Source organism: Protomyctophum parallelum (genome assembly GCF_964188405.1).
Source record: "Protomyctophum parallelum genome assembly, chromosome: 8".
Lineage (NCBI taxonomy): Eukaryota > Metazoa > Chordata > Actinopteri > Myctophiformes > Myctophidae > Protomyctophum > Protomyctophum parallelum.
The window spans coordinates 16,820,177-16,845,736 of NC_139703.1; the positions used below are offsets into that span (position 1 = coordinate 16,820,177).

General features: G+C 43.4%; 1 protein-coding gene across 2 annotated transcripts; it reads right to left on the reverse strand.

Moving 5' to 3' along the window:
- Window positions 1–1,915: 1,915 nt before the first annotated feature.
- tgm5l (transglutaminase 5, like) lies at window positions 1,916–24,610 on the reverse strand. Of its 2 annotated transcripts, XM_083770492.1 has the most exons (14): window positions 24,503–24,610; window positions 21,205–21,405; window positions 20,341–20,583; window positions 19,930–20,048; window positions 18,872–19,000; window positions 17,384–17,561; window positions 15,923–16,058; window positions 7,856–7,959; window positions 6,397–6,636; window positions 5,673–5,735; window positions 4,832–5,044; window positions 4,305–4,465; window positions 3,958–4,094; window positions 1,916–2,677 (listed from the first exon to the last, which is right to left on the reverse strand). In XM_083770492.1, exons 1-14 carry the CDS (start codon window positions 24,504–24,506, stop codon window positions 2,515–2,517), a joined length of 2,091 nt encoding a protein of 696 aa, XP_083626618.1. In that variant the 5' UTR covers window positions 24,507–24,610; the 3' UTR covers window positions 1,916–2,514. The 2 variants fall into 2 exon arrangements, with proteins under 2 accessions (XP_083626618.1, XP_083626619.1); XM_083770493.1 differs by lacking the exon at window positions 1,916–2,677 and having other exon boundaries at window positions 3,974–4,087.
- Between the last annotated feature and the right edge of the window lie 950 nt (window positions 24,611–25,560).

Below are 25,560 nucleotides of genomic sequence, written 5' to 3' on the forward strand. Positions count from 1 at the left end.
GGGTCAGTCTGGCCCCAAAATGGAAAGCGAAAGAGAGGATCAAGAGAGAATGTCTCGGTTGTGTGTGTGTCCCGTTTTAAGTCAAATCTCTGATGAGCAACACCAGTGCTCTAACGAGATTATTCCAAACAACGTCTTAAGAAAAAGTTATATGAGAATATATATATATATATATATATTATAAACATCAAATAGTATTTCACCCATATTAGGAGACTATTGAAAATAGTCTTATGATATTTTTTTGCCTTTTATAATGTGAGCTATTTATTGATTGGGTGAATTTCTACAAAGCAATGAGACGGACATTTTTGGGGGAGTTTTAGGATGGTAGCGTTGGATACACAGAGACCAAATGCCTTTGTAAAAAAAAAAAAAATGTTTTGATAACAAATTGTCTTGAAGATGCTGTAATATTGGCTAGTGCTTGAATCCTTCCTTTTGATTCTGGGTTGTATATGTTTTGTCATGTTTTAACTCTTCTGTTGGATTCTTGTTGTTTATTTCGTCGTTTGGTTGTCTAAATAACCTTTTTGTAATATAGATGGACTGTTCTGGATGCGTGCATGTGCCTCTTTACACTGCCTGTCAGCTTAGCTACAATGTGTATATAATGTTTTGATGGACAGTTATGATAGAATAATAAAGATAAGTTAATGACATCCCAAGGAAGGCAAATCTAGTTATTGTGCGTGTGTGTATGTGTGTGTACGTGCGAGTGCGTGCATGTGTGTGTGCATGTATGCATGTACATTTTGTACAGTCTGTCTGTCTGCCTGCCTGCCTGTCTGTCTGTCTGTCTGTCTGTCTGAATGCATGTAGGCTACTGTATGTAGTAGTAAAATATGTTAAAGTAATAGATGTTAAAGTATGTTAAAGTAATAGATGTTAAAGTAATAAAGGGCTATAGTAATAGATATTAAAGGGCTATTTCACTTTCAAATAAAATAAACATTAAATATATCCCTGCTGTCGGGAGAAAACCTCATCACTCATCACAGGAAACTAAGCAATACAGCCTCTTCAAAGTTGGTGTTGTGACGTTAGATATTGTCAATTACTTCCATGAGGGAAAGAGGTGGTGGAGTTAAATCCTTTAGCAGACATTTTGAGGGTCCAATGGAGTTAAGAGGTTTTGTCCAAAGCACTTTTTACTACTTTCCATTGGTTGAATATTTTCAAAACACACAGAGGTACAGGGTGTTCAATAGCCCTGGTTTATGCTGTCCTCCCGACAGCAACGATTACAACATTTAATAATAATGTAATGTAATGTAAAAAAAACATGCACCTCCAACATTCTGAAGTGTGACAGCCATGAACTTTCCATTGCTTTTTTCATTCATTAATTTTTTATTTTGAAAGTGAAATACCAACCAAAGGGAGAAACCTACAGGAAAGGTCTCCCTCTGCTGGACGTACAGTGAACTACATCAATATAGAATTGCTGCTTTATTACCCAAATACAGTAATTACAAAATAATACAAAATAATAAATACATAAAATAAACATTATTTGAACTTTATATACACATGCACGCACTCACGCACACACACACACACACACACACACACACACACACACCCGCCACCACTAACAATGGTATTATGTGTCATTCGACCACATTAATCTAGCTATAGGCCTACCGCTTTATATAGCCTAATACAGTACAGAAAAAAATATGTTCACATTTTAATAGGGTTTCAAGGCTATGCATTGTTTCTGTAATATTGATGGAAAAGCCTAGGATGGCAGAGGTCTTTGATTTGATTTCCAAATCAAATCAACACCAGTGTTGATTCCATCGGGGCCGATTCATACTCCTATTTTAGAGCCGAATAAAAGGTTCGGCTCTGTAGTGCCTACAATGTGACGTCATTTGAGGTTCGGGGGGGGCGGGTAACGTCTTAAAGTCGGCTCTTCGGTGCTACTGAAAATTTCTGAGGAGCCGAAATCATTTCGGCACTACAGCGCCAAAACAGCGGTAAAATAGGAGTATGAATCAGCCTGTGACACTGTGACGAAAGAATTCCGTCGACTACCTTTTTTCACTGATGAAAACTAAACGGAAACTAAATGAAAACTAACCTATGATGACCAAAGATGAAAGTGTCAGAGATAGCCTGGTTAATAAACCAGACCGAATCAGCCGTTGGTTTATTAACCAGGCTATGTCAGAGAGGGACTAGTGGTATAAGTAAAAGACACATGTCATTCTACACTTGGTTGCATGCTGAAAATATCAGATCTATACGCTTACAACGCGTCGCACTGCGACACGTTGTGTAAAATCAGCCATTACGACGACATCAAGGCCCGCCCAAAACACATCTTAGTCAGAACACGTGTTCCATCTCTGTTCTGTGGGGAGACGGGGGGCAGAGCAGTTCGCAATTCATTTTCAATGGGAGTCACGCGGTTTCGACGAAACAGCTTTGCTTGATGGCTCTGTTCTGCCCTCCTCTCCCCAGAACACACGTTCTGTCTCAGTTCTTCGACAGTGTGAGCGAGGTCTATGAGACAACGCGTCTATGAACGAACACCATTTTAAAGCCTCGTACCACGGAGCCATCTTTCTGCAGAGACACGGTGGCCTGCAGCATTCTGCTCCCTGCCATTCGGGGGGTGAAAGGGATGTGTTTCTGCTCCTGGGTGCCCGGCTGCAACGGTGGCATCCTGCAGAGAGAGAGAGAGAGAGAGAGAGAGAGAGAGAGAGAGAGAGAGAGAGAGAGAGAGAGAGAGAGAGAGAGAGAGAGAGAAAGAAGTGGAATTAATTCACTGAATTTTGAATTACAAAATGATGCAGGCCTGGCAAGCAAACAAAGAAAATGGGTGGCGTAGGTTTACGTAGTATAGGGTTTGGCAGGGACACTATGTCTGACACATTCATATCCTTACAGAAAATGTGGTTGGTTTAATATAATTGTATATTAATAATGTCTACCGTATTATGTAGCTCTGACCCCTCAAATCTCCATGAGTGCCACTCAGACAAACAGGCACAAACGAATTATGATGGACACTGCATGCAGCATGTAGTGTAGATCTATCTATCTACGAAAATCCCGAAGTGGAGTTTTGGTTCATTTATAGAGTGGTGCACGGCAACCGAGTTATTTTGTTTTACTGGTCACTGGCAAAACATGAAGTGGAGTTATGGTGTGAACTGTGAACTATGTGTGACATGAACTGAACTGCCCTTTACATTTTTGTCCAGTAAACTTTTTTGTGTGTCGTTTGCACTTCTTGACATTTATTGACTTTGGGTTGGATTGAAATCATTGACATTATTTGGAAGTGTGCATCTTTATTTCCCTGAGTGAAACTATGTTTTGTGATTTAAACCACTTTATTTTGAAAACCGTTACAAATACAATGATTGAAATCGGTCGTGTGGTGACTGAGAACTTTAATCCATGTGTACATTATCCCAACACAATTTGTGTAGAATGAACGGTAGGAACTGCATTCCGTATAATCTTAGTTTTACACCTACAGCATATCATTACTGCATGGGTGTGTGTGTGTTCATAAACTAAAGAAAACATAAACAAAGAAACTAGAGAAACGGTTGGATGGCACTTACACCCGCCTTCTAATGAGAGCGCAAAATCTGTCTTGGAAGAGCCACCCATCGACTAATCTAATATACCGCAACCTTCCCCGTGTTTCTTCACTAGTCCGATCCAGAAGAACACAGTTTGCCGGCCACTGCTACAGAGCTGACAATGAGGTTATATCTTCCCTTCTTCTCTGGAGTCCTGCCTCAAAGCAGACCAGAGGTAGAAAACTGTCGTTCCCTGATGTCATCGCTAGGGACACATGCATCAGTAAGCAGGAACTGGGGATGGCAATGAAGGACCGGGAAGTCTGGCATGGCATTGTGAAATCCATGATTTCGACTGCGGTCGAAAAATGATGCTGATGATCATAAACTATGGAGGTTTTCATCTCACCTGAACTGAATCTTGTCCTGGAGTAGTCCAGCCCCAAACAATGTCAGCACTCCACTGACAGGTACAGAGAAGGTATTGGTGAACGTCACGATGGCAGTGTGCTTCTTGAGGAGTCCTACAGTTCCTTCATCTGGAACCTGGGGAAGAGGGCAATATGATGTTCTGTCTCTGTCCACATATTGTACCAACAATCGCGCAAGTGAAAACAGTGCACTTAAGAGATACACATCTGATTGATTTGAAAACAAATGTAATAGCGCAGGTCCTGAATCCATAACATCCCATTCATCTTCCGTGCTCAACCAATCAGCTGAGCACATTCCATGCTTAAACAAACACAACAGTACCTGAATGGTGAGTTGTGGTGGGATGCTGATGTTAAACTCCTCTGAGGCCAGAGTATACTCCAGGCTGGCCTCGTCCTTCAGGACCACAGCCAGGTTGATCACACTGTCTCCCACCACGTCCTCATACTGCTCTGGACTCATCTGGTGGCGCAGCACTTTGACTGGACACAGACAGGGACACAGACACAGAGACACAGACAGAGATAAGAGACTGCTCTGGACTCATCTGGTGGCACAGCACTTTGACTGGACACAGACAGGGACACAGACACAGAGACACAGACAGAGATAAGAGACTGCTCTAGACTCATCTGGTGGCGCAACACTTTGACTGGACACAGACAGGGACACAGACAGAGACACAGACACAGACAGAGACACAGACACAGACACAGACAAAATACTCTACAAGACTGCTCTGGACTCATGCAGCACTTTGACTGGACACAGACAGAGACACAGACACAGACAGAGACACAGACAAATGTGTGTCAAAATCAACACGGGATGGAGAGCAGCTAACTTACCTTCCAGGGGCTCTAGGCTGACGATGCTGTGCTCCTCCCAGAAGGTGTCCGAGGGACTGTGGTTGTAATCCTTGGCCTGAGCGTTGACATGCTCCAGGATCACCTTGGCAACCCTCTCCCTGTTGGTGACGGTCACTGTGAAGCAGACGTCCTCCCCGGCGATGGGACGAGCACTGTCAAGGCTCAAGGAGACGGACAGACCCTTGGCAGAACCTGAAGACCACAAGCACACGGTCAGTGAGTTGAACTGTAACATACTCTAAGCAACTATCTATCTATCTATCTATCTATCTATCTATCTATCTATCTATCTATCTATCTATCTATCTATCTATCTATCTATCTATCTATCTATCTATCTATCTATCTATCTATCTATCTATCTATCGTAAATGGTGCATTTATATAGTGCCTTTATCCAAGGCGCTTTACATAGATTGTGCATTACATTCACCCATTCACACACACATTCATACACTGATGGCAGCGGAAACCATGCAAGGCACCAACCTGCACATCGGGAGCAATTAGGGGTTCAGTATCTTGCTCAAGGACACTTCGACACTAACTCTGGGTTCGAGCTGGCAACCTTGTGTTTACCATCCAGCCACTCTACCCCTGATCCACCGCCGCCCCTATCTATCTATCTATCTATCTATCTATCTATCTATCTATCTATCTATCTATCTATCTATCTAATATTCTTATGCATCATTTTGTAATTCAGTGAATATCTACAGCATATATCTATCCATCCAACCATCCATCCATCCATCTATACATCTATGCAGGTTTTATAGAAATGGGAATTATCTGGAGTTGCGGAGGCAGATTGTCTTACTTCTCCTTGTTGTTGAGTCAGCTGACATGGCAGAACTTCTGGACATATGTAACGCATCCGGAACTGCATTGTAAAGATGATAATGTTAATTGTGTTAATTATACCTTGTCGTACACTAGTTGTCAATCACAGGCCAGAAACAGCAGATGAACAAGTTCAGAACATGTTGCATCGCAATGCAATGTTACACGTTGTGAGCTTGCAGATCTGATATTTCTGCAAATCTTTGACTAATATATATTCTTTCCCCGCACAAATGTTTTTTGTGGCTTTCGCCATTATTTTATATTTCTTTATGGAGGGACAGACAGTAGGCTGACAGGAAATGGGGAGAGAGATGGGGGGTGACATGCAGTAAGGGCCCTCGGGATCGGGAGTCGAACCTGCGGCACACTGCCAGACTTGGGCTACCGGCCAAGGTGCCTGGACCGCTGAGCCACGGCCCAGGCCATGCTTCTTCTTTTTTTACTCAAATCTTTGCGTCTGGGGAGTTCCTGGAACAACACATAGGCTATATAATTCCAGGGGTTCTTGACATGAAAAGGTTTGAGCACCACTGACATAGAAACATATATATTAGGGATATATATAAATATAATATATATATATATATATATATATATATATATATATATACTGTCAGGAGAAGAATTGTGTAGAATCTGGTCTCAGGTCAACAGGTTAACAATGGCTGAACATTATATATGTGGATCATCATACGTACTCCTGACATCCTTGTAGTCTCCTGTGATGTCCTGCGGCTGGGGGACTCCTACAGCCTTGGTGCAGACGAGGCAGCCCACTCTCTCTGTGTCCGTGCTGTAGCTGAGCACCTGGCCCTGCTGCACCACCACCATGTGCACGTCAGCGTTCACCTCGGCGTACACGAAGGGCACGTCGTAGAGCAGCTCTATGCGTCGCTCACGGATGGCCACGACTGGTGCCGGCCCACAGCAGAATACTCCTGTGTGTGTAAATATCATGGATTTTACACATTAAATACTGGTTCATTTTTGGAACCAGACCTTCAAAATCTCTTCCTAATCCTGCCATATGCACTGGAAAAATATGTGCATGACATTTATTTTTTAAAACAGTGTTTTGTGTTTACATTGTGTTCTTCTTCTGCTATTGGAAAAAGGAAGCCATTTCAACATGTTCCATTGTTCTGATTCACCAGTGCCCCCATCTGGAACATTAGCTTTAGGCTGACCGAAAATAAACACACTTTTTACAAAATACGATGGTTAATACTTCTTTCTAGTAAAAGACTAGTATTATCTTCAAAAACGATTGTGTACAAAAAAGCGGATTTTAGCGGAATTTGCATACTTTGAAAGTAAAGCTGATTTTCTGATTAGCATTGGTTAGCATTGCTTAACTCAATGGTTAAAACATTAGACATAGTGACTTGTTTACGCAATTACAACGACTTAATGACACTAAAACGACTTTCTGATGGAATAAAAACATTCTTTACATTCCAACTGTGTTAATGTGGCTAAAAACGAAAACCACCAAAAAAAGAAATGAATTGTATTTTTATCTATAACTGCATATCAACTGTGCCGATTTGTGGTTGAAATCACTGGCCTGGGACACATAGGCCTATAGGAAAACTATTGGTGGAGAGGTTTGTCTACTAACCCATCTTATGCTTAGCTGTGATTGGACCATAGCAGTTTGGGGAGGGGCTTAACTATAGGTAAATTGCCTAAGTTGTAACCTGGGGAGAGCCCCGAACTGAGCTCATCAGACCAGGATATGTAAGTTGTCTGTCAGGTGTGTTAGTTATATTGTATAGTAACGTGCTCTACCATACAGATCGATTCAAAAAACCTTTTTAATCACTTTTTTAAAAATGTTCTAATTATTGATTGCAGCTTTAAATTGCATATTTGACATAGAAAGGAGAGGTCGCACAGCTCGTAATCACGATGCAAAAACACTTTTTATTAGAATACCAACATTTCGGCAAAAAAAATACCCTGAAGAAGGCATTTTGTTTGCCGAAACCTAATATTTTGTTATTATTTTTTTGCATCGTGACTACGAGCTGTGCGACCTCTCCTTCCTATGTCAAGTTTGTCTCCCGTGGTCAGCACCTCCCCACTATTGGTGTGTGCTCCTAACTTCTTTGTTTGCTTAAATTGCATATTAAAATAACACACACACACACACACCTCCACTCCTTTCCTGGGGTGTGGGGTCCAGAACCTGCCATCCATCCATGTCACTTCCCAGATCTGGACGGGTCATCCAGCACTCCACCCACACGTGGAAGTTCCTGTCAAAGTGGACGTTTCAGAATATCGGTGCACTTTGTCAGCAATAGTAGCATGAGATAAGTTACGTTTCATGAACTGCCCCAAAAGATTCAAAATATTGTATGATCCCTAAACTAGAAGATGTGGTAAATCAGAATTATAGCCCAATTATAGAGTCTATTACGGAAGCGCTGGACAGATGGTCAAACCTTCCAATTTCTCTTATAGGTAGAATAAATATCCTCAAAATGAACACACTCCCTAAACTGTTGTATTTGTTTCAGAATATCCCCTTGCCGCCTCCTGACGGCTTTTTTACTAAAATGGAAAAGTTGTTTCGTAATTTTATTTGGAATAACCGACGCCCCAGGCTCCGTTTATCTTTGTTATATTTACCTTATGATAGAGGAGGGCTAAAGTGCCCTAATATGTTATGGTACTATTGGGCAGCTCAGTTGAGAACTATAATGTTCTATTATACAGAGAAGGGATCCCCCACATGGAGGAACATTGAATCACACTCTTTGAAGCTCCCACTGCCCGAATATCTTTACTCTAATTCGAGTAAAAAACTGATAAAATATACAGCTAATCCTATTGTTAAAAATATGATTAAAGTTTGGCAGGATGTCAGACTTTATCTTTTGGATATCCAACCCAGTTTTCGATTCAGCCCAATTTGGGGAAATTAATATTTCACCCCAGGAAGGGTGGATGGGGGCTTCAATATATGGGCCAAGCAAGGGATTAAACAATGGAAGGATGTTTTTGACAAAAGGGGGAATCTACTCTCTTTTGATGAACTAGCTGCTAAATACAATTTACCCCGTACACACTTCTTCAAGTATTTACAACTCAGAAGCTTTATAGGGGTTAAACAGGTGAATTCTCTGACACTCCCTCCCCTGTCAATAATAGAAAAAGAGCTTATCAGAAACCCCTTTAATAGGGGCATCATTTCTGATTTATACTCTATGTTAGTAGAATTCTCTCCTGAATCCTCTGAATCCAAATATAATGCATGGAAGGCTGATCTACAAGAGGAATTGACATTGGAAGAGTGGAGCTCAGCCTGTATGGATGCTCAATCCCAGACGGGTAACACTCGGTTAAAACTGTTGCAATATAATTGGCTGATGAGGGTCTATATCACTCCAGAGAAATTAAATAAATTTAGTGCAGATATTCCAGATACTTGTATCAGATGTGGTACATTGTCTGTGGGCATGTCCAAGAGTGAAAGAATTCTGGGAAGAAGTGAGGAGGGAGATTCAGAAGATATTGTCTATAGATATTAAGCTTGACCCAAAACTGTTTCTATTAGGTCTTTACCCACCTGGCCATAAGATTCAGAGTAGCGAACAAAGATTTCTAGATTTATGTTTACTACAAGCCAAAAGGCCTATAGCCTTATCGTGGAAAAAGATAGGCAAACCCAGTATTGCTCAGTGGTTTAGGGAGTTATCATTGTGTCTTCCTCTGGAAAGAATCACTTATACTTTCAAGAATAAACAGAAGATGTTTGATAAGATATGGGGACGGTTTATCCAATATATTACGTTTAATGATTTATCTTATTTAATGGTGGAAACTGAAAATGTGTAATTGTATTCTCTGCAGCTGTTTGTGTCAGGAATCCTCCCTAGACCTGGCCTCTGTGTTCACGCCCCCCTGCATTCCTAGCAATCAGTAGTCAGCCTATTGCTTGTTTCTACTCACCTGCTGGCTTTTGCTCTCATTAGTTTAAGTAGGTGAACTTCACATCTCCATTTGTCAGTTTGTCGTCGTAACTCCTGTTTTCTGTTCCAGCCTGAACCTCCTGTTTCCCTGTCTGAGCCTGGACTTTGAAGCTGACTGCCAGTTTTTGGATTTTGCCTTTTGCCTTGCCTAATTTGCCTGTTATGTGATACCTCTGGTATTGACTTTTGTTCTGCCTTTTGGAATTTGGATTAAAGACTGAGTTATCTGCATCCTGCCTGTTGCCTGCTATTTTCTGCATTTGAGTCCTCCTGATTATCCTGACAGTACAAACTGACCAAGATGGACTCAGCGGAAATTGAACAGGTGAAGATGGCTCTGGGAAATCAGGGTGCTATGCTGTCAAGTACGCAACAGAACCTTGCGTTGGTTTCTGATCACTTGGGAAAATTAAGTGATACTGTGGCTTCCTTGTCACTGCATGTCCAGGGAATTGTTGCCCATCCCCCTCAACCCCAAGCCGACGCTGCTGCACCACCAGGCCAGCCAGATCCCTCTCCACCAGTTCAGCCATCTAGGGAGCCTAGGCTCCCGAATCCTGAGACCTACTCCGGGGAGCCAGGTTCTTGTCGGTCTTTTCTTTCTCAATGTTCGCTGATTTTTCAACTGCAACCCTCTTCATTCCCTAATGATCCCTCCAAGATTGCCTACGTCATCACCCTGCTGGCTGGACGGGCTAGAGAGTGGGGGACCGCTATATGGGAGGCCAGGTCTGCTGCGTGCAACACAGTGGACTCTTTTTTCGATGAAATGAGAAAAGTATTCGACCGGTCAGTCACAGGCAGGGAAGCAGCAAGGGAGCTGCTTCACATGCGGCAAGGTAATAAGACCGTTTCTGACTTTGCCATTGATTTTCGCACTTTAGCTGCTACATGTGGCTGGAACCCTGATGCCTTGTATGATGCTTTTCTCAACGGTCTGTCTGAGAGTTTAAAGGATGAGCTGGCCTCTCGGGAGCTACCCTCCAGCTTTGATGAACTGGTGGATTTGGCCATCCGCCTTGATAACAGACTGCGACTCCGCTGGAAGGAGAAGGGGGGCAGTCGTCCTCGCCTGCAGCGCCCTCTTTCTTCCCAATATGCAGCAGTCTCGACACCTACAACTGTCACCACGGATGCCACAGAGCACATGGAGGTGAACCGGACCAAGCTATCTGCGGAGGAGCACAAGAGGAGGAGGGATACGAGGTCTTGCCTATACTGTGGGGAGCCTGGCCACTTCGTTGCTTCCTGTCCTTTAAAAGGGAGAGCTCATCAGTAGAGCGAGGGTTACTGGTGAGTGTGACATACAAGAGCCCTCATTTGACCAGGTCCACAATGCATGCTACTCTTAGCTATCTTAACCAACAACTGCCTATTTCAGTTTTGATTGATTCAGGGGCCGATGAGAGCTTTATTGACTCTTCTCTGGCAGAACAGCTTAATCTACAGACTTTTCCTGTGCTGCCCGCTCTCAGGGCCACTGCCCTTGATGGTCGCCTCCTAGCCACTGTAACCCACATTTCTGCCCCTGTAAATCTGTTAATCTCCGGCAATCACAGAGAGGATCTAGCCTTACACCTAATTTCCTCACCTCATGTCCCGGTTATTTTAGGCCGACCCTGGCTTGAGAGGCATAACCCTCATATTGACTGGGCCAAGGATGTTATATTAGGCTGGAGTCAGTTTTGTCTCTCCCATTGTCTCAAAGATGCTCAGTGTTCTGTCCCCCCAGTGTCTCATCCACAGGAGGAATTCCCAGACCTGTCTAAGGTGCCACCGGAGTATTTGGATTTGAAACCAGTTTTCAGTAAATCTCGAGCCACTAGACTGCCTCCTCACAGACCTTTTGATTGTGGCATTGAACTGTTGTCGGGTACAATGCCTCCACGAGGGAAGCTGTATTCACTGTCACCTCCAGAAATGACCGCCATGGACCAGTATATCAGTGACTCTCTGGCTGCTGGCATCATCCGCCCCTCTTCATCCCCGGCTGGAGCAGGGTTCTTCTTCGTGGGGAAGAAGGACAAGACTTTGCGCCCGTGCATCGACTACAGGGGTTTGAATGACATTACTGTAAAGAACAGGTACCCTCTCCCTCTTTTAGCCTCTGCTTTTGAATTGTTGCATGGTGCCACAGTGTTTACTAAATTGGACTTACGCAATGCGTACCATTTGGTCCGCATTAAAGAGGGAGACGAATGGAAGACAGCTTTTAACACGCCACGAGGACACTATGAATATTTGGTGATGCCTTTTGGCCTGACAAATGCCCCCGCTGTGTTTCAGGGCATGGTCAACGATGTTTTGAGAGACGTGATCAATAAGTTTGTTTTTATTTATCTGGATGATATTCTGATTTTTTCTTCTTCTCTTGAGGAACACACTAAGCATGTTCGACAGGTCCTGCAACGCCTTTTGGAGAACCAACTTTATGTGAAAGCTGAGAAATGTGAATTTCATTGCCAGACCGTGTCCTTCCTGGGGTTCATCATTAAGGATGGGAGTATTCAGATGGATGAAGCAAAAGTCAAGGCAGTGAGGGAGTGGCCCACTCCTACGTCCAAGAAGGATGTGCAACGGTTCCTGGGGTTTGCAAATTTTTACCGTAGGTTCATAAGGAACTACAGCACCCTGGCTGCCCCCCTGTCAGCACTCACCTCCACCAAGGTTCTGTTTGACTGGTCGCCAGCGGTTGAGCAGTCCTTCAAAGAACTAAAGAGGCGCTTTACTTCAGCTCCTATCCTGATTCAGCCAGACCCCGCACTTCAGTTCATCGTTGAGGTTGATGCCTCAGAGGTGGGTGTTGGGGCTATTCTGTCCCAGCGTTCTCCTGTTGATAACAAATTGCATCCTTGTGCTTTTTTTTCATACCGCTTGGATCCCGCTGAACGCAATTATGACATTGGCAATAGAGAACTGCTGGCGGTTAAAATGGCACTTGAAGAATGGAGACATTGGTTGGAGGGTGCTCAAGTGCCCTTTTTAGTATGGACAGATCATAAGAACCTTGAATACCTACGATCTGCAAAGCGTCTTAACTCCCGGCAAGCACGTTGGGCTCTGTTCTTTTCCAGATTCTCCTTCACCCTGTCCTATCGACCAGGAAGCAAGAATGGTAAACCTGATGCACTCTCCCGTCAGTTTCCCGCTCCAGATCGCCCTGTGCATCCGGACACCATCTTGCCGAAGGACTGTGTGGTGGGGGTTCTACGCCTGATTATTGAGAACACTGTTAGGTCTGCCTTGCAACGGGACCCTGGGCCAGGTAATTGTCCTCCAGATAAACTTTTTGTGCCAGTTTCTGCCCGGTCTCAGGTGCTGCAGTGGGGTCACTCGTCACTGTTGGCCTGTCATCCTGGGGTGCGACGTAGCCTCTCTCTGGTCCAGCAGCGCTTCTGGTGGCCCTCGATGACAAGGGACGTGAAGCAGTTTGTTGCCGCCTGTGTTACCTGTGCTCAAAACAAGACGTCCACTCAACCACCGTCTGGCCTTCTGCAACCACTCCCTATTCCGTCTAGACCCTGGGCTCACATAGCCATGGATTTCATTACAGGGCTCCCGCCCTCACAAGGTAACACAGTCATCCTCACAGTGGTGGACAGGTTCTCAAAGGCTGCTCATTTCATTCCATTGCCCAAGCTCCCCTCTGCTAAAGACACTGCTCAACTCATGATAGACCATGTGTTCAGGTTGCATGGGCTACCAGTGGCCATAGTTTCAGACAGGGGCCCACAGTTCACGTCCCGGTTCTGGAGGGCTTTCTGTAAATTAGTGGGAGTCTCTGTATGTTTATCTTCAGGCTTTCACCCTCAGTCAAATGGTCAAACTGAGAGAACTAATCAGGACATTGAAACTATGTTACGGTGTCTCTCCTCTCACAACCAGGCCTCGTGGGCTGAATATCTATCATGGGCCGAATATGCTCATAACTCTCTTCCTGTTGCCTCCACTGGACTGTCCCCATTTCACTGCTGTCTCGGCTATCAGCCCCCTCTGTTTCCCTCCCAGGAGAAAGAAGCTAATGTGCCCTCTGCCCAGCAGTTCATCCGCCGCTGTCGCAAGGTGTGGCGGGCCGCCCGGTCCTCCTTGCTGCAGTCATCTGCCAGGGTCAAGCACTATGCAGATCGTCGTCGTCGCCCTGCCCCTTCCTACCGTCGAGGCCAGAGACTGTGGTTGTCATCCAGGGACTTGCCACTACAGGTGGAATCACACAAGTTGGCTCCTCGTTTTGTGGGGCCTTTCCCTGTCTCTAAGGTCATCAGCCCCTCAGCCGTCCGTCTCAAACTCCCTCGCCCCCTTCGTCGGATCCATCCAACATTCCATGTCTCTAGAGTCAAACCTGTCAACCAGGGCCCGTACTCCCCGCCCTCCAACCCCCCTCCTCCGCCCAGGTTGGTGGATGGCTCGGAAGTGTACACGGTGCGTCGACTGCTCAAGGTTCGTCGACGTGGCCGTGGTCTGCAATACCTGGTGGACTGGCAAGGCTATGGTCCTGAGGAGAGGTGCTGGGTTCCTGCCCGGGACATTTTGGACCCGGCTCTTATTCAAGACTTTCGTCGTCGTCATCCTGGGGAGCCTGCTGGGACCCCTGGGGGGGTCCGTGGGGGGAGGGGTACTGTCAGGAATCCTCCCTAGACCTGGCCTCTGTGTTCACGCCCCCCTGCATTCCTAGCAATCAGTAGTCAGCCTATTGCTTGTTTCTACTCACCTGCTGGCTTTTGCTCTCATTAGTTTAAGTAGGTGAACTTCACATCTCCATTTGTCAGTTTGTCGTCGTAACTCCTGTTTTCTGTTCCAGCCTGAACCTCCTGTTTCCCTGTCTGAGCCTGGACTTTGAAGCTGACTGCCAGTTTTTGGATTTTGCCTTTTGCCTTGCCTAATTTGCCTGTTATGTGATACCTCGCTCTGGTATTGACTTTTGTTCTGCCTTTTGGAATTTGGATTAAAGACTGAGTTATCTGCATCCTGCCTGTTGCCTGCTATTTTCTGCATTTGAGTCCTCCTGATTATCCTGACAGTTTGGTCTTGTGGCCATAAGGACTCTGTTGTTGTTACCATTCTAAGTGCCCTTATTTTATTATACTGTATTTATATATGTATGTATTGTATGTTTTGGTTTTGTTTTTTGTTTGTTTTTCATTTTAAGTAATTGTATTGTCTGTATTATGTATTGTTTTGTTTTGTTGTATTGTGTTTGTGTTTGTCAAAAAAAAGAAATGCAATAAATATATTGTTATTTTTTTTTTATATATATATTGTATGATTGCGGACTGGATCACCGTGCCAACAAAGGATGCTAGGAATGTGTCTGTGTGTTCTGGTTGAAGTGGAACTGGATATTAACCACCAGTTTTGAAATAATCGTAGTGCAGTAAAAGTAAAAATGTTGTCTCTGAGATTTAGTGGAGTATGAAGTAAAAGTATTGGAAATTGGAAATACTCAAGTGAAGTACCAATACCTCAAAATCGTACTTAAGTACAGTACAGTACTTAAGTAAATGTGCTCAGATACTTTACACCACTGCCAGACAGACGGACAGACAAACCGACATAGCAATCAGCACCTAGTAGTTAAGTGTAGTTAATAACATGGTTGTTAGATTTAGGAGGTATGCCACTATGATCATGCCAAAATGCCAACACATCACTGTCAATGCCTTCACATTTGTCACACCTAAATCTATCTAACACACCCATTATTAAGTTGTATAATAGCTGCAGACAGTTTGTGTTGTTTACATGCCAGTGACCCAGACACGGTCTCAACCTTTTTAAACCACTAGATGGCAGCAAACTCACACACTTCAGTTCAGTTTCCCTATAAAGTTGCAATCCTCCAGATTTGAATCCATCTTCCATTTCCAGACATTTAGATTCTAATCAGTGGTGTAACGTAGCCTAACTAAGTACATGAACTCAACTAACTCAAGTACTGTAGGCCTACTTAAGTACAATTTTGACTTTTGAGTTTTTACTATTGATCCCTCTATCCCCTTTTTTCATTTCTTCTCTTTTTGTTTCACTTTCGCTTAGATGTTTTTTGTTTGTTTGTTTTATTCTGTTATTGCTGTTGTCTCGCTAGTGGGAAGGCAATGTGAAATATTGTATTGTCAAGAATGCTGCTATGCTATGCATAAATATAAATGTATTGTTTAAACCCCGATGATGATAATGATGACAAAAAACAACAATAAGTTGCAAAAGAAAAACATTAAAATAATAATAAAACAGAGTGGATACTGACCATATGCTGTCTTTACTGAGGTGCAACTTCATTCCTGTTTCACTGTAGAACTCCTCAATCACCTGGTTGCCATTGGTGTCATGAGCAGAGTTGAAGTTTGTGACAACACGACATGGAATGCCAAGAACTCTCATGACTAAAAGATAGACAGATAAAACATAATTATTACACAACCAGATACGGACTGACACACACCTACATACCATACATACCGTTCTGTATGAAATATGATATTGTAAATAAAGTACACTATAGGTCAGAGTACGGCAGAAAGAAGATGTTTTGGTTCCATATTTTAAGCTTTCATTTTGTTCCATTCGTCCCATTAAACTTTCAAAATGTTTTTTTTTTAATCCTTAATGAGGAATTTGTACTTTACTGGAGTATTTCCAATTTGCAATACTTTCACTCTACTCCACTACATCTCAGATCGAAATATTACACTTCCACTACAATTATATGTACATTTCAGCCATTTGAAAATAGCCGATCTACAATTTCACAATGCGTTGCGATGTGACGCATTGTGAGCTTGTAGTTCGGCTATTTTCAAAATATATATATATATTTTTTTAAGATATTTTTTTGCGGCTTACGCCTTTATTGATTTTTTAAGGGATAGAAAGTAGGCTGACAGGAAACGGGAGAGAGATGGGGGGATGACATGCGGTAAAGGCCGTGTCGGGTCCGGGAGTCGAACCCGCGGCACACCGCGACTGGATCACCAGTCCGGTGCCCAGACCGTTACGCTACGGCCTGGGCCTTTTCAAAATATTTTGATACATTTAAAAACTTGACATGGGACATTCTGCATAATGTGTACTTTCTACTTTTAGTACTTCCAAGTACATTTTGACACCAATACTTACTCAAGTGCATTTTGAATTCTGGACTTTTACTTGTAATGGAGTAGTTCTACATTGCAGTATACCTGTGTGAAGTGAGGGGCGTACATCATCATCATGATGTAAAATAGAGACTATTTGCTCAGACACAATGATGTAAGTTGGTGGTTCCCAAACTTTTACATGTCAAGGATCCCCAAATTGACACTAATTATCCCGCGGACCGATCCATTTGAAGACATATGGATGTCCCCGTAAGAGGGGGTCCCTGGTTTTACGGCTCTAGCAGTGATTCTCAACCATTTTAATTTCAAGGACATTAATTAGTCTAATTTTGGCTGGTTGAAGACCAAGCGAGCTGCGGCATTTTGGATCAGCTGGAGAGGCTTAAGTGCACATGCTGGTAGGCCAGACCGTTTGGTTCCATTTGTACACTCTCAGAGTTACAGACCCATAAGGGTCCATTTGGTTCCAAACTATCATTTAGCTGAGGACCCTCTGGAACTCCCTCAAGGACCCCCCACTTTGGGAACCGCTGACGTAAAATCATAGCGCCCCTTCAAAAACGTTGAGTACTTTTTTTCCCCACCAGCGCTTCTTGTGTAATCAATCACACCTGTGCACATGACGGCAGCAAACACCCAGCACTGTCCATACATGACCGGGTGAAAGCCCGTCTTGGCCCACCGTCTCAGGATGTCCCCGCTGCCCGTCCACAGGGACGGGTGCACGCCCTGCTTGTAGTCCCCCGACCAGTTCCCTTTCAGCACTCCAAGGTCGTCTTCACAGTTGATCTGCAACGGAACGACGCAGAAACAGCACCGCATGAAATTAGAGTATAGACGTTTGTGTGTGCATTGACTGCATTCACATGTCCAGACCTCTTAAAGATGGAGTGCCAGTTTTTCATGTGTTTATGAGGTGACAGTACTCCATTAAAAACCCCTTGGTGTGGTTGTTATGTGCAATGATGATGTCTTCCCTTTGTATTTAGGGGTTCTTCCTGGAGGCTGAAACCTTGACAGTCAAACGTGCCAATGAAAAAAAACATCACAATATCATCACCTTCTTAACCCCTCCCCCATTATCATACAACAACAGCTGTGGGTGCGGCTTCAGTTCAGGTGGAGCTAAATGCTCTAAATGGTGGTGGACTTCAGGAGGAACGCAGCCTCGCCCCCTCCCATCATGCTGGGAGGCACCCGCAGGTGACCCCAGTAGAGTCATGTCGGTTCCTAGGCATGATCCTCTCTCGGGACCTGAAGTGGGAACTCAACATCATGGCCCTCCTGAAGAAGGCCCAGAAGAGGCTGTATTTCCTCAGGCAGCTGAGGGGAGTTCAAACTATCAAGGACCATGATGGCTCAGTTTTACACAGCCATCATTGAGTCCATCCTCACACACTCCATCACCTGGTTCCCTGCTGCAGCTGCAAAAGATCTCGCCAAGGTGATATGCTCTGCGGAGAGGGTGATTGGCCATCCACTGCCCTCCCTTAAGTCCCTGCATGACTCCAGGGCATTGAGGAGAGCCATCCCACCCTGGCCACGGCCTCCTCACCCTGCTCCCCTCTGGGAAACGGTTGCGGCTGCCGAAGGCTACAAAAGCCTGCCACAGACTGAGCTTTTTTCCCCTCAGCCGCCAGGCTGCTAAATTACTCTGGTTTCCCTCCCACCCCCGCCCCCTAGGGAGTGTCACCAGACTATGCACAATGTTCCATAACTCTGCACTTTATATACTTCTTACACAGTGTTGTATTTGTGTTGTTTGTTGTTAAGGAATAAGAAATGCACACACGCAAATGTCAAAACAAATTCCTATGTGTTTTACACAATGGCAAATAAAGGTATCTGAATCTGAATCTGAATCACCACCCATCACCACCCACAAGGCAAACCAGGCACACTTAATGAACTGGTGGGTGTGTCCATGTAAAAACGTCATTTTAACAAATACTGTACACTTTTTTTGATACCTGATGTTCATTGGGAAAAAAATCACAGCACTCCATCTTTAAAGTTCAGCATCTGTTCTATATATATTTTTTTAAACGTGCATACTGAAAATGTGACCTTTGATAGTAGTGTACGTAGTACGTACTGACCATTGCTGATACGACCCTGCTGATGTAGACCGGGTCTGACCGTTGGAGGCAGTCTTCCCCACTGTTCCTGATGTGCTGGGGGCTGACTTGGAGCAGATTCAGACAGCTCTCCAGGATGTCAGGCTCAAACTAGTGAGGCACAAAGTGGACAGTGTTGTTGTTTATAACAAGATATACTTTTGTCCAAATCTGCTTCATTCAGAGACGATAGCATAAACAACACAGGAAGTTGAAGGGTTATAACATAACATGCGATGCAGATGTCCTGCTGGCAGAGGTGTGAGCTTGAGACTTGACACATTTGATGACTTAAGAATCACACTTGTGTGATGTGAGGGCCTGTATTCATATCGCCCACATGACATCTTACGTCATCATTTAATACCCTAAACAAACAAATTAAGGTCAAGAGACTTGGCTGGCAACGAGTGCTCTAAACAAACATTAAAAATCCAATAGAATTGGCTGCCATATGGAGTACTCTTCAAAAGCCATGCATTGTGACTTGGGCTTCAATGCCAATGAGTCGTGACTTGACTTTAGCCCTCTCTTGACTGAGACTTGATACCTTCCAACAAGCATATAGGACTTGTTTGAGACTCCAAATAAAAAAGTGTAAAAGACGTTTGTCAGTCTTGACTTGGGACTTAAGCTGTCTTGACTTGGGACTTGACTCGGGACTCAAGGGTAACAATGACTTTATCGCACCACTGTCTGCATGCAGCTATACGGTCTGAGAATTACAGCCGAGAGGTCCCACCTTAGCTTAGTAGTAAGGGATAGAAATGGGAGCTCTTGAGGCAGGCTATGTGGGTTCAATAGTCAAAGGTGAGTAAGTCACAAACTCTAAACCTGCTAGGCTGCTTATATTTATAATGTCGTGATGTCAGAGGTGACATCACCTCTGACACCACGTTGTGATGTCGGGGCGACACTTCGTTCCTTCGTAACATATTGTTGGCAGAAACACAAATAAATAAATACATTTCATCATTAGAAATTAATTCAGTCCAAAAAGGGTTAACTGAAGATGTCACTTCAATGCATTCTATGCTCACCTGATCAAAGGACCACGGTCTGGTGGACATGTTCGTGGGTGTTCCCATGTAGAGCATCCCAGAATCATTTAGGATGTACTCTTCTCTTTGATCCACAGCAGGAAGAAATACTGAATCCTCTGCAATTAAGCAAATAAGGCATTCATTTTAAATTCAACTTGACTTACAGGTGAAAAGGAAATATATATTACAAAATAATCTGAGGTCCTATGAAATGAGGTATATAACTGTATAATTCATACAGCAAAACATTTCCTGTGCCAAAAATAGCCTATATATAATCTCCAGTCATTTACATTATTTTTAAATGCAGCAGCATCAAATAAACCAAATAAAACATGTTTCTGCGTGGACTTTTAAATGCATGATCTTATTACTTTCCTCATTGCTATAATATCTGTTCTCACTCACCAGGACACCATGGGTTGCAGAGCAGGGTGAAGTTGCAGATGCTGTAGCGCTGCCGTCTACGCCGGCGAGGAGTGGAGAGGAACAGTTGCAGGCAGTATATCCCCACAGGGGCGACGGCTGGGCTGCAGATGAACACGGAGGGGGACCGGGGGTTCAGGCCCTGCTGGGCGTCCAAATAAGCTCTCCACTGGGAGGGAGAGCCCTTGTCGGAGAACGTGACCGGCATGGTCACGTGCAGGCGGCCTGGCAGATAGCGTGTGAAGAATGACGGAGGTTATTGATTTTGTCGACTGTCTGATACTATGACAAAGAAATGTTCGTCCACTACCTTTTTTTTTCACTGACGAAAACTAAACGGAAACTAAATGAAAACTAAGCTATGATGACTAAAACTACAAGACTAAATGTATTGACAATTTCGTCAACAAATAAAAACCGGACTAGAATGTTATAGGAAGGGTCGCGATGCGACGCATTGTGAGCTTGTAGATCTGCTATTAAATTAAAAAAGTCTGCATTTGAAAACTTGAAACGGGACATTCTGCATATTTAGTACTTTTACTTTTGGTACTTAAAGTACATTTTGATGCCAATACTCAGGTACCTTTTTTTTTCTTTTTTGTAAGATTAGTTTTTAGCTTTTGTGCCTTTATTGATAGTTACAGTGAAGACGGACAGGAAAGAGGGAGAGAGAGAGAGAGAGAAGGGGAGAGAGACATGCAGCAAAGGTCGTCATGAACGGGACTCGAACACGCAACACTGTCAGGCCAGATCGAGCCTTATATATGTGGCATTTGCCTGGACCACTAGGCCAGTGGGCGCCCCACCCCACACTCAAGTACATTGTGAATTCCCCATAAATACCTAACAGAGCTTTGACCATAAGCGTGTCCGTGTGAGGGTTGAAGGGTCTCCCCTTGAGCAGCAGCGTGACCCTGAACGGCTCTCCTCTGCGTAGGACCAGGACCCGGGAGCTGCTGGAGGAGGAGGCGCAGCTGAAGTCCTGAGTCCGGTGTCTCTCCTGGTTCCAGGCATGGTCCAGTTCCACGTGTCTTATGCACAGATCTGTATACGTCAACGACAGAAGCCATAACATTAGCATGTTAGGGCATGTGTGTGTGTGTGTATAATATGGATTGGATATGGTTTGTGAGGGGTGCGTTAGGACGACCGGATTACGGTTAATTGGTGAGGGTGCGTAATGCGTTAAGGGTTGGGAGAGGGTTAAGGTTAGGTTTAGGTGTGCTGCTTGCACTACATGTGGGTGTGTACATAATACCGTATGCATATACTGTATATTTATATATATTCATCATGCATTGCTTGCACTTGTACAGTTTGTTGTTCTTACTTAGCCATTATATTTATACTTTGTTCTTTCTTTCTACCATAATCTTTATTCTTATTTATTATTATTTAATATTTATTATTCCGTATATATTACTACATTAAAAATATATATTTATTTTCTCATTACTGTATTGCACTTCTGGCTAGGCGCCACACTTTGACATTTCATTGTCAAAGTATTTGTATACTCTGTACAGTTTCAATAAATTGAATCTGATCTGATCTGATTTATACACTGAATTAAAATATGTATTTATACTTCAATGTATAAGACACGTGCATCACGACACATTGTGATGTCCACACAATGGTCCACACAATGGTTTTTGTTTAACGGAGGTTCAAAATACCCAAATATAATTAAATATAATATTTAACAACAATAATAAACAGCTTCGGTTGTGCAAGTAATAGAGGCACGAAATGTAACAAAATAAAATGTATAATTATAATAACTGGAAACAACTCACGTTCCATTGGTTTGGATGTGTCTGCTTGACAGCTCCACCGCAAGCTGATATAAGCTCAGAGCTCTGCTTAGCTATACAAGTATTTCTCACAGACACACCCACACTTCAACAGACACACCCACACTTCAACAGCTACGGCATCAGCCTTCATTGTTCCGCTCAACTGGTTCTGCGTGACGTTTTAACAACGGTATTCGGGCAACACAATACGTAGATATAAGCTACATGTGCAGTTTATGCACATTGCACTTTGTTTTCATTTCAAAACAAACTATTTCCACCAAATAATGAATGAATGAACAAAAATCAAACAAAAATAAACAAAAACAAAAAACATAACAAAAACACACAGACACAAAGGTTAACAGAAAAACAGCTTGACATAATTCCAACAGTAGGCTACAGCATTTTTTCAAATTGAGTGCAAGGCAAAAGTCATACATGTCACTGGCATGAGACAGAAACCGGCCCTCTCAACACTCCATTGCGTCTGTGACTCAGTAAAGGTTCTGGGGGTCACCATTCAAGCGAACTTGAAATGGGACAGCCAGGTAGACCATATGTTGACCTCAGCCAATAGAAAGCTCTTTGTCCTATGTCGCCTGAAGAAATTTGGGGTACAAGACCCTGAATTGGTTTCAATCTACACAGGCTTATACGTGTGCCCGGTGCTGGAATATGCAGCCCCAGTCTGGCACAGTTCCTTGACTGCCAGCCAGACAAAAACGGGCTTGCAGAATAATTCTCGGCCGGAGGTACTCGATCTGGACACCCCATCATGCAGAACTGAGAGATACAGAAAATCACCAATCCTATGTGCAGATTTTACATACAGTAGGCATTTTAGATTTGAAGTTTTATATTTGTGAACGGCAAAATAATTCAGTGTTTTTAATGGCACCTGTCTTTTAAAACCTGTGATCATGCTGAAAGTTGAATATACAATTAAACATAAACAATTGTAAAAAAAAAAAAAAAAAAAAAGTCAAGGCAGGAAAAGAGCAGGAGACATGACCCACAATATACATCAGATATATGACCTTATTTGTCACAGGCCCGGCCTGCATCCAGCCCTCGCTTATGCAGTTTAGACAGTTTTTGGTTTAGTCCAGTCATTAGTCCTACAACTACAACCTATCTCAAACCCTCACCCTAAACCTAACCTCCCACGGGGCAGCACACCTAAACCTAACCCATGTCTAACCAATGACTAGTCTAAACTAAGTATGCACCCCGATCTGCCTGCCTCACACACTTTGTTTGAGCGATCAAGCTGACTCACGCTGCTAACTAACGGAAAATCACTGCAGTGGATTTAAATACTTTCCCTGGAATTCATTTGACATATTGCATGATCATCAGTTCCTGTTTACAAGCATACAGTATGCGCCAATCCTACGTCTTGAGTGACAGGCTGTCAGCCTGCGGCAGGATCCATAATCAAGCTTGGAAGTGACATTACACAAGCTTCCGTTTTTAACGTGTATTCGTTTTAATAGTTATATTAGTTTGTATTTTAACGCAATTTAACTCTTGCATTGGATCCCAGATGGAAATATTTCAATAACATGCTAAGTTATAGCCTACCTCATATGTTTGTTCAGAATTTGAGCCACAGACCACCATTTGATGAGATTTAGCCTCTCAGACCACAAACGTACAATGCTATAGTATAGTACATAAAGTCCATAATCAAGCATCACGCTTGAGGCTGCTGAATGGGGTGAGCAAGGGGGATAAGTAGCAAGGCAAGGGCCAACATCTGGGAAGATGAATGGCAAAGCAGTGGCACACACGCTTTTGAATGGCTGGATAGAGGAATCACACCAAGTTCAGTTGATGTGTGGCATGAGGATTACACAACAGACAAAGATGGAATGATATGAGGCCGTGTTCAGTACCTGGAAGAGTCATAGAGCCGGAACACAACAAAAAATATATATATATTATTATAGGTCAGTGGTTTTCACCCTTTTCATATCAAGGTCCATTATTTATTTGCCATTTGAGCCACGGACCACCACTTGATGACATTTTTAGCCTCTCAGCCCCAAAACTTGAATATTTTGTTGTCGTTGGATAAGATTTTGTCCACAATTCCATGCTGTATTGATGTGGTACGGTCGGAGAGATAACGATCATGATTCCTTGGAGTGTGTATTTCGAGATTCAGCCTTGTAAAAGGTTGAAATGTGTGTAAATGTAAATGATGCATTTTTATATAGCGCTTTTATCCTAAACACTTTACATCTATTGTGCATTACAATCACCCACACACACACACACACACAACCCCACCCACACACCAATGGCGAAGGAAACCATGCAAGGCACCAACCTACACATCAGAAGCAATCTTGCTCAAGGACACTTCGACACTAACTCTGGGGGAGCCGGAGCCCGGCATCGAACTGGGGTTTCCATCTGGCCGCTCTCCCGGCCACTCTACCCCTGGCCCTGATCCACGGTCGTGTGGCAGTGGCTTACAGAAACAGAAATACAAATGCATGAAGCATTGAAATGATTAAAAACAAATCTAAATCATTCCACAAATGCTTGTTTAAACATTAGTGGTTCTTAGAGAGGCTGCAAGCTGCAGCTCTAAAAACCAGTGGAAGGGCATTCCAAGATTACATACCTTTTCGTTTTCTGCACCTTTTTTTGGTTAAATGTAAGGTGTCAAACCTCCATGACGGTTCCACAGGTGAGGAGCCTGACAGTTGAAAGTGAATTCTCTCTCTGAGATTCTAGACACAAAGGGTGTCAATCTCAGACTTCCTAGTATCTGATAACACTGACACTTCCACGGAACAGTTCACAAACAAGTTTAGTCATAGTGCACTGTTCCGTGGAAGAAGAAGAAAACGGTATGCCATTGTTTGCATCACAGTAATCAAAGGCAAAAACTAATGTCCACACAGGTGCACAATGTAGCTCCCTTAAAGGAGAATTCCATGCTAGAAGGCTTTCTTACCTTTATTTATAGTTGTTACATCCCCACCAAAGAGGTAATTTTGTGTAAAAGTGCATTATTGGCTATTTCCCCTATTATAAGCCCTCAACGAATTGAATTGAATTGCATTGCATTTTTTTATATATCCTCTCTTCATAATGTAAATAGTATCCCAAGCTGCACACTTTACTACTTATTTTGATGGAAATAAGCGAATTAGCACAAAAACCCAACCCCCATTGAAGGCTTATATTAGGGGAAATAGCCAATAATGCTGTAACTGAGGCTCTAAATCAAGAGCCTGATATGGTCTGGGAATTACAGCCGAGAGGTCCCACCTTAGTTTAGTAGTAAGGGATAGAAGTGGGAGCTCTTGAGGCAGGCTATATGGGTTCACTAGTCAAAGGTGAGTAAGTCACAACTAGAGTTCCAAAGCTTAATTCTACT